Here is a 9,921-nt window from a genome sequence, read left to right as displayed (position 1 = left end):
CCCAGGCCCGGCCCGGCGTGGCCTCCTAGCACAGCGCCGCCGGGCCCGGCCGCGTCCGGCTCCACCCCGGGGCCAGGGGGTGTCGCTCCTGCCTTAGATAAAAGCCGAGCCCGGATACGTAGCAGGAAAGTGGGCGGGGAGTTTCGTCCCTGCCCCAGACAGCAGAGCCCGTGGTGGTGGGAGAGTGCCCACATCACAACCCAACCAGATGGGCTGCGGCCTCGCCCCTGCTTTCTGTAGAAAGCAGCTTCCCGGCGAGTGCGGTGCACATTGCCCTTATGCCTCTGGTTCTCATGTCACTCCCTTTTCTCTTGTCGTTCTCCCCTGCCTAAGTTAACTCTGTGCTCTTGCTGTGAGCTGCCCCCAGCTGGTGTATAAATCACGTTAGGGGAAATACCAAGGCCACCATGGTGCTTTTCCTAGTGGCAGGGGAAAACCCACTTGCAGGGTACCCACAAGGGTGCAGGGTCATAAGGCATAGCTAGCCTCCTGCTTTCGCTTCCAGTGGAAAGATCTCGGCTATACGCCGATTTTGTGGGAATGGGAGACTTCTCTCTAGCTGGCTCCTGCAGCTGAAGGTAAGCGAAACACGGGGGCATCCAAACTCCAGGCACGTAGGATGACTGCCAAAGGATTTGGAAGCATCTGAAGCCCCGGGCGGCGGTGGAGGATGCTGGCCGGTAGCAAGGCCACATGTGGCTCTTGAATGACTCGCAGATTTGTAATCGATTTGGCTGATTTGACTCCAGAGTGAACATTTTTCCTTGAAAGAATAAATAGATAAATTAAAGCTGAGGCATTTCCAGGGATCAAGCCATGCAAAGGTGAGGCTCCAGTAAAGGAAAGGGTGGAGAGATTATCAGGTGAAAACCGCTGGTAAAAAGCACTTCTTTAAGGGTTTAAGGGAGGGGAGAGGAAATTCAGCAGACAAGCATCAGAGGATTTGCAGTGCCTTCTGGGGAAGAGGGAGGGAAGATGAATTCTCAATCGTCCGCGACTAAGGATAAAAAAGATAGAGAGGAGCTTGGATATAACCAGTAGGAAAAATCACATTGAAAGATCCCTTTCTCCATGTTGCTCTTGCGTCCCCTTTATGTTAGAAGTAGAGTAACTTTTTTCTTTGTAACCTAAAGGGTAACTGAAAAGCCAAATCTATTGAACTTCACCTTCAGACTGTTTTACAGATAAGGGTATGGGATTAATGCTCTTTTAATCCTCAATGTACACCATATGCTGAAGGCAAACATTGCAAAAAGGTCTGTGTTGTCTTTTCCTTGTATGTGTTCTGCTATTTTACTTTCCACTACCTCTGCCCTCTCTGTATCTTGATTAGAGGATCCTGCTGTTGAGACAGCAGAAGAGGCTAAGGAACCAGCAGAAGCAGATATCAATGAGCTGTGTAAGGATATGTTCAGCAAAATGGCCACCTATTTAACAGGTGAACTGACAGGTAAGGCCAACTGTGAAGCTAACAGACATTTTACTAGCTTTGATCAAAACTGTTTAAAAAACAATATCTCCTGTTTAGTTTGCCAAAATGCTACCCACGTGGGTTGAGATAAAAGAACATCTGATTTTACCAAAGCTAATGAGGGCTCCAAACAGTCATGCCAATCTTTCAAATGGTCCTTCAGTACAGAACCCAGTGCAGCTTAGTTTTCCGATCTCTTAAAATCTTTGTTGTTTTTATGTTAACATTGCTAAATTGCAAACAGCCACTGTGGTATGTTCCTTGGCAGCTATCCTCTTGTCCAAGGTGGGCAAGTTTTGAAAATCCCTCTGTCCTAACCTACTGTATATAGCCCTAAATCAGCAAAGCCTTAAACATGTTTGTATGACTCTTGGATACTTTTAGTGCCCCCATTACTGTCATATCTGAGCACTCACAAGCTAATGTATTTGTCTTCCTCATATCAGGCAGAGGTAGAGAAATTCAGTTATTCTCACTTTGCAGATAGGAGCAAAGATACAGAAAAGCTTAATAATTAGGTACCTAATTCATTTTGAAATACCTTTGAGGACCTGGGCCTAAGTGATTTGCTCAGGGTCACAGATCTTTCTGCAAAGTGATTTGTTCAGGATTGTGGGTCGCAGGCAACCCACGTTGCTCAGGGTTCATCCAGGATGAACATGAGCTGCCAATGCAAGGAAGCGGTCAGTAAGGCTAACCGCACCTTGTCGTGCATCTCCAGATGCATCACAAGCAAGTCCAGGGAAGTGATCCTTCCCCTCTATGCGGCACTGGTCACGTCACAGTTGGAGTACTGTGTCCGGTTCTGGGCGCCGCGCTTCAAGAGGGATTTGGACAGCATGGAGAGGGTCCAGAGGAGGGCCATGCATGTGGTCAAGGGGCACCATGGCAGGCCCTACAAAGACAGGCTAAAGGGCCGGAACCTATTCAGCCTCCCAAGAGAAGGCTGAGGGGGGATCTGGTGGTTGTTTACAAACTCACTGGGGGGGCCAGCGAGAATTGGGGGAGGCTGTGTTCCCCCGGGCACAGCCTGGGGTTAGTAGGAATAATGGCTACAAATTGTTAGAAGGTTCAGGCTGGACATCAGGAGACATTACTTTACTTTACAGATAGGGCTGCCAGGCTCTGGAATGGGTTACCATGTGAGGTGGTTACTCTCTCCTACCTTGGGGGCCTTCAAGAGGAGGCTGGACAGATATTTGGCTGGGGTGATATGACCCCAGCACCCATTTCTGCCCGGGGCAGGGGGGTCAGACCTGATGATCTGTTTAGGTTCCTTCTGACCCTATGTACTATGATACATAGGAAGTCTCTGATAAAACAGGCATTTGAACTTGCATATCCCTAGTACCAGAATTAATTCTCCTGCACACTCTCTCTCATTTTTTAATGATACTTTGAGGAATTGAAGCATCTGTGCAATGTGAAAGATATAAAGGTTAATAAAGCAGTTCTGACTCTAGGATTTGTTTTTGGTTTTTTTCCCCTACCAAAACACAGTGTCTGATGTATTAAGTCTTAATCTTGCAAGCTGTTGCATGGACACACATATCACCACCTGTGTCATTTAAACATCTATAGTTAGACCAGAGTGCTCATTCATGCAGATCAGCTTTCATGTTCAAGGCCTCTGAAGTAGCTATCTCTAGAACAATAGATACTGTAGAAATGAACGTAACTAGAAGGTCTGTATTTCTTGTTGAATGTGTCACATTTATTTGTCAATCCATTTGGAAATTCCAGTTCTCAAAATATTTTTTCCAGAGCGCATTCTGCGAGGAGTTTTATTAATGGCTAAGCTGTTCTTAGTTTTGTACTGCTTTCGTCTTGAAATCTAAATAAGTTGCCCATTGTATCCAAACTGTTTGGGCTTTGAATAAAGCTGTAAATATTTTCTTTTCTTAAAGCCACAAGTGAAGACTACAAACTTCTGGAAAACATGAACAAATTGACCAGCTTGAAATACCTGGAAATGAAAGATATTGCTATAAACATTAGTCGGAACTTGAAAGACTTAAACCAAAAATGTAAGTTAAACAAATTGGAAAGGAGTATAGTAAAAGTTGTGTTATGCAGTAAATGAAACTTCTAAGGAGAGGAGACTGTAGAGTCTTACAGGCCTCCAGAATGGATTTGCAATCCATAATGTGTCATATTTTGTGTTGCTAAAGAAAGGAGCACTCTGAATAGAATTGATATTCATCCCTTCGCTTTTCTGCGGGAGAGGAAGGTTGGCTTTATGGTAAGCAAAACTGGAGTAAGGAAACATGGATTGTATTTTCACCTTTGCTATAGGATCCTTCTTTGGTCTTGGGCAAACTGGATAATGAGTTAATTCATGCCCTTAAGCTTGGTCCTCGAGCATCATCATTTGCATGTGGGGTACAATAATATATTTCTGCATCATCAGTGAGGTGGAGGTTAATAAAATTTCAATGAACGGTGAATTGATAAGAATTCGGGGTGATTTTTGCATTTATTCCCATTGTATTTCCATTGGTGGTGAGTTTATGAGCATTTTTTTATTATAGTCTTTTTAATTTCGTACTTGGTTCTTTGATTTTTTTTTTTTGGTTGCCTTTTTAAAATATTCTGTCCAAAGAATATCCAGAAAAACTTGTGTCACGTCTGAGATAATTTTTGTGGGTGAACTAATAAGAATTGATGGATACCGCTTTCTTCCCTTTTTTTAAGATGCTGCTCTTCAGCCATATCTGGAGCAGATCAACCTCATTGAGGAACAAGTGGCAGCTCTTGAGCAAGCAGCCTATAAGTTGGACGCGTATTCAAAAAGACTTGGTAACTATTTTCTTGTACTGTTACTATTGGGCAGGGTGGCCTAATATACAGTGCGCTTGTCACAAGCTAAGAGTAATTCCTTAAAGGGACTGAGTAGTCTACGTTGAAAATGTAATATAGGGTTGTTCTGCTTTAAGGAATTTGGACTGTAGCACTTTTTTAAGACTAGCAAAAAGCGTGTTATAACTTGGATAAGTTAGAAGTTACTAGGGGTACACTGATAAAGATTTTTTTGGCCAATACTGATGGCTGATTGTTAACCAGCCATATCAGCCAATACCAATCTGATAACTGATATGCAGCCCAGCAGCTTGATGAGCAACATCCAGCTGGTAAGTGATGCGGGTGAGAGGGGAAAGGGAAAGGGCATGGCGGGGGTAGATCAGGGGCAGGCGCTTCCCAGCCAGGGCAGGATGTGGGATGGAGCCATGGGCAGCTCATGTGGAGGGGGACAGCTCTCTGCTGCTGCATGCACCTCAGGGGGGCTACAGGGTGGTTATGGTGAATTTTGGAGTAGCTGTAGCCCCCCTCCCAATGCCGCTGCTGCCTGTCTCACCCCCACCCATCTCAAGCGCATCCCCAGCCCAGTCCCCCTGCTGGGAAGAGGCTGGCACAACCAGCCGGCAGCAGGCAGCCCACCCTTGCCCTGCGCACAAATCCAGGGGGCACATGCCCCCCCATGCCTCCCTTGGGGGCGCATACAGCAATGAAGAGCTTACCTGTCCCCACCCTGGGGGCCTCAATCTACCCCCCACCAAAACACCTTCCCTCCCCTGTCCCGTCCCCCCCCCGCAACAGGTCAGACACTGCTCTCCAAGATGCCAGGCTGCAATCCTGTCTGCATGCATGCACACAGCATTTATTGGTGACGTTGGCTACGCTGACCAAAAAAAGCCAGTTGCTGATGACGTTAATTTTCTTTTTATCAGTGCCGATCCGATATGAACCAATATATCAGTGCACCTCTAGAAGTTACTTTATGTGGAAGTTGACAGTAGTGTGGACACTATTTTAATGCAACTTATTACAATCATGGAAGGCACTTAGGGCTAGCTTTTCAAAGGTAATGGGTGCTTTTAAAATTCCATTGGTTAACTAAATTTCATTGAAACAAATAGGATTTAGGTAATCTGGGTAAACGTGGGGACTCTTAAACATATTATCAGCAACTAGAAGTGCCTAAAATGCCTTTTGAAAAACTGCCCTGAGTCCCTCCTGTTACTTTGAAATTAAAGGGGGGTTAAAACTGGGGGTTTTTTGTCTTAGTGATAACCGATATTCTGATTTTCTTTTGCAGAAGCAAAGTACAAAAAATTGGAGAAACGGTGAAACCTACAAAAAAAAAAAAAAGACACTTCCTAAATACAAGATTTTTTTTTTGAGAAGAAGGTTTGTGGGCTGAGGTTTAAGTTGCACAAGGCACAGGAGCACTTACTTCTGGAAGAACAGTGCACTTGGGGATTGGCTTACCTGAGGAGCTGATTACTAGTCCAGATATCTCCTGCAATTTTGCTTTGTTAATCCCTTCTAAAACTAGAAAACTTTCCCTTCTCTCACAAATGTGCTTTTACTGCCTGTGTTACTGAGCTGTAGTAGAAAGCTGAAATCAGCACTAAGCTCTTGCGTGCTGATGTACTATTGCATTTGACTTCCTGAGCATCATATGGCATACTGCCTTGTACAAAAAAAATCTCTGTAACCCTTGAAGACTTCTCTACAGCTGCAGGACCTGAACTTTCTCTAAAGTAAGTTGCTTCCTCCTCACCTTGAGGCACATGTCTTGGAAATCTTGTATCTGTAATTATCTAAAGTCCTTGGTTTTCAGAGTTGTGAGTGCAGTTTTGGAAACTTTTAAGTTTGTTCTTTATCTAGATTACTTGTTGCTGTGGAGAGAATGTTTACAGTGGCTTTACAATAAAACTTAGATATGTTGTGTACTTTTTTCCTCAGTAAATGTCTATAGCATGTTTCCTCATCTGTTTTGTTAAACTTTCATGCTTTTTAAAACAATAGAGCATACACAATTATCTGGTAAAAGTTACTGCATATCAAAGGATCACTGGACAAGATAAGCATACTTTGACATTTGGTTTTGATAATCAAGAGATTTTAGATGCACCTGCATTTGTCTCAAAGGACTTTCACTTGGACAGCTCCCAGTTAGGGATGCAAAGTAACTCAATTGCCTTCCCACCTGGCTGATCAGCTGTTTTAGTTGGTTTCTTTATCTGCCCATCTCCACCCTACAACATAATTTCAGTGCAACAGCTTGTTGCAATAATTCTTGCACTTCCTGCAAGAAGTTCCCTCTAGAAGGGTACCACTGTTCTAGTAGTCTAGAGTGCTCCATTATATGTATAAATCGGTTGAAGTTGAACCTCTGAATCAATGTTTGGTGGGTTTGAAATTGGGCAGTCCTGTGCGTGGCTCCTCTTCCTTTATTCCTTTCCTTTTCTTCTTTCCAGATATTGGTTTGGGGCATTTTTTGCAGAGAATTGGCCCGAATAACCCTGGAGGTCCCTTTCACTCCTGTAATTTTATGATTCAGCAACAGGGAGTCCAATATGAATTTCTGTGGATTTCCTCATCCTACAAGTCCCTATCGGTTCAGTAGGAAACTCATCTTCTGGCAGGCTCAGAAATGTACCCTGAGGATGAGGTTCATCCTTGGTAGAAAAGCAGAGCTTAAGAGCTGGATTGGTCTATGTTTCCTGCGCAGAGCCAGGTCTTTTACAGATTTCTTTTGTCAATGCTTTTCAAAGCCAACTTGCTAGTTTCTACAGTTTTTAAGGCTCAGTTCTGTAGAATCTTAAATCTACTTCACTTAGTTCTTTGCAAGAATGAGGGATAACTCAAACTGCAATTTGTTTGCTGTCTTAGTTGTACCCCAAACCTGCCGCTCTTCATTTCCTGGTCCCACTCCCATTCATTTGGTAACTGCTGGCCTTGAAGAGCCACTCATATCATCCATACCCCTCCACAGACCAGCACAGGATTCTGAAAGCAATGCAAGTGAAAAGGAACATCAGGCTGTCGGTGAGGTGTCCTTGCTGTTCTCATCACAGCAGTGCTTGATACCTGAGAATACAGACTCCTTAGATTACCTTTGATAAACTGAACTTTCCTACGTTTACCTGAATTCTTTGACACACATTTAGTAATACATTAATCAGGATTCAACAAAGTATCAACAAGGCATCTGGCCCTGCTGGCATACCAGCCCAGGTCTTTAAAGTTGATAGGGAAACTATTACCAATGAGTTCCACGCACTGTTTCTTAAAATTTGGAACACTGAGGAAATTCCCACTGATCAAAGAAATGCCAATATTGTCACCATTTTTAGAAAGGGAGATAAGTTTGACTGTGGAAACTTTTGAGGTATTGCCCTCCTCTCCATCACTGAGAAGATCCTTACTCAAATTCTGCTGAACCAACTGCTCCTTCTAGCAAGAAAAATCCTTCCCAAGTCTCATTGTGGCTTCAGGCCATCAAGAAGCACCATGGACATGATTTTTGCAATACAGCAGATCCAGGAAAAATGTTGAGAGCAACACCAGGAACTGTATTGTTCAATATATCCAAAGCCTTCAGCTTTGTTAATTGTGAGGCTCTATAGAAGATCTTATCAAATTTTGGCTGAGCAGGGAAATTTATCACCATCCTAGGACTCCTTCATGACCAGATGACAGCCTTCATCTTAAGCAGTGGCTCTGCCATGGAGCCCTTTGCCATTTGAACTGGCATCAAGCAGGGCTGCATCATCACACCAATTCTGTTTTCAGTCTTTCATGCAGTCATCAAGATGCTCGTCTGTGACTGTCTGCCACATGACATCGGCATCAAATACAAAACGGATGGGAACCTTTTCAGTCTCTCTCACCTCCATGCCGAAGTGTAAGTTACACTGACTTCAGTCGTGGAACTTCAGTATGCTGATGATTGTGCTGTCATTGCACACACTGAGGAGGACCTACCAACGAGCCTTGATTGTTTCTCTCAAGCATACTGTTGACTGGGACTGACCCTTAACATTGGAAAAACAAAGGTGCTTCACCAGCCTGCTCCAGGCCAATCAACTCCCCTGACAAAGATCCACACTGACACACAGGAGCTGCATACTTCTGCAGCCATCTTTCAAAGAAGGTCAACATCAATGAGGAAATCCAGTATAGGATTCAACGTGCCAGCTCTGCCTTCAGAAGACTGAATCATCCTGTGTTCAGTGAGACATCAGGACTTGAACAAAGCTCCTGCTATATAAAGCTGTGGTAATCCTACTCTTTTTTTTATGGCTGTGAAGCTTGGGTGACTAAAGGGACCAGCTGAAAAGTCTGGAATGCCATCAAGAATGCTACCTCTGGAAGATCCTTGTCATAAAGTGCAAATATCTTCAGTGTCCTTATCAATTCTACCACCACCAGTATAGAAGTGTTGATTATGCAACACCAGCTGCAGTGGACAGGGCATTGCGTGTGTATGCCTGGTACGTGTTTACCAAAACAGCTGCTATACTCCCATATTCACCATGCTGGGTGGGTTAAGTGGGTAGAAGGTAGTCAGGAGCTGGAGCCCCACATGCTGGGGCAGGAGACACTTGGCTGCAGCTTCCCCTCCACGTAGCTGGGTGTGGTGCCCAGCATATATCCCCACAGCTGCCACCACTTCCCCGTGCTACATGCTGCCCAAAGTGGCACAGCAGAAGGAAGGAAAAGGAGGAGCTGCTAGAGGTGGGGGGAAACCAAGCAGTACCTGGGCCACTGCAGCAGCAGCACTGGCTGGGGCCAGGGCGGTGCTGTCAGCGGGCACAGGGCAGGTGCAGGCAAGAGCACAGGACAGGCTGCCCCAGGTTGGAATAGGTGGGGCTCAGCCCCATGCAGAGCACCATGGGGGCAGCTGCAGGCCAGATTGGGGGTGGGGGGGACCACACCTGCACCACCCAGGTGAGTTGTGTTGGCACACGCTTCCTGCTACCCCAGCCCTCCTCCCTCCCCCCATTTCTAGCTGGCTTCTGGGGCCTAGCGTGTGGGTGGCCCCCAAAACACACATACAAATCCCACACACACAAACTGCCCCACACCCACCATCCCACCGCTTCCCACACTTCACTCATCTCCCTCCACATCCTGCACATACAATACATAAGAGTTAGGCTTTATTTTGAGCTATTATGCAGTCACCTCTATGTACACTCCTCAAAAAAACATAAATCAGAACAAAAATTATTTTTGAAATAAAATTAAAATATGTTATAGTAGATGTTTGATTTTACTATATGATTTTTTAAAATTATAATGTGTTAAAATGATATCTTCTGAAAGATTTTGTGTGTGTGGCCCTCAATAGCTCACTAAAATGCATTAAGTGGCCTGGAAGCTGAAATAATTGCGTACCCCTGACTAGGAGTGTGTGAGGAAGCAGTTGAAATGTCTTACCTCGATCCTGGGTAAGCTTTTTGACAGAATTATCCTGGCGCATATGCAAGAGGGGCCAGCGGGGGAGGTTATGCTTAGGGGCGATCAACACGGGTTCATTAGAGGCAGGTCCTGTCAGACCAAACTGGTGGCCTTCTATGACCAGGTCACCAAATCCTTAGATGCATGGGTAGCAGTGGACATAGTCTTTCTGGACTTAAGGAAGGCCTTCGACACTG

General features: G+C 44.9%; 1 protein-coding gene across 1 annotated transcript; it reads left to right on the top strand.

Annotated features, from left to right (window-relative positions):
* The first annotated feature begins 1,298 nt into the window (after window positions 1–1,298).
* BLOC1S2 (biogenesis of lysosomal organelles complex 1 subunit 2) lies at window positions 1,299–6,219 on the top strand. The gene is made up of 4 exons (XM_019556269.1): window positions 1,299–1,450; window positions 3,379–3,498; window positions 4,166–4,270; window positions 5,568–6,219. The coding sequence occupies exons 1-4, from the start codon at window positions 1,408–1,410 to the stop codon at window positions 5,597–5,599; spliced, it is 300 nt and encodes a 99-aa protein (XP_019411814.1). The 5' UTR covers window positions 1,299–1,407; the 3' UTR covers window positions 5,600–6,219.
* Window positions 6,220–9,921: the final 3,702 nt, after the last annotated feature.

Source organism: Crocodylus porosus, unplaced genomic scaffold (assembly GCF_001723895.1).
Source record: "Crocodylus porosus isolate Cpor-Errol unplaced genomic scaffold, CroPor_comp1, whole genome shotgun sequence".
NCBI lineage: Eukaryota > Metazoa > Chordata > Crocodylia > Crocodylidae > Crocodylus > Crocodylus porosus.
The sequence above is the reverse complement of the archived record's forward strand: the minus strand, read 5'-3'. Positions and strand labels throughout refer to the sequence as shown.

Excerpts from the sequence above, each read along its gene's own strand:
- BLOC1S2 (XM_019556269.1), top strand. The coding sequence starts at position 1,408 with ATGTTCAGCAAAATGGCCACCTATTTAACAGGTGAACTGACAG. Across the intron at positions 3,499-4,165 it reads GAAAGACTTAAACCAAAAAT|ATGCTGCTCTTCAGCCATAT; the intron begins GTAAGTTAAACA and ends CCTTTTTTTAAG. Across the intron at positions 4,271-5,567 it reads CGCGTATTCAAAAAGACTTG|AAGCAAAGTACAAAAAATTG; the intron begins GTAACTATTTTC and ends TTTCTTTTGCAG.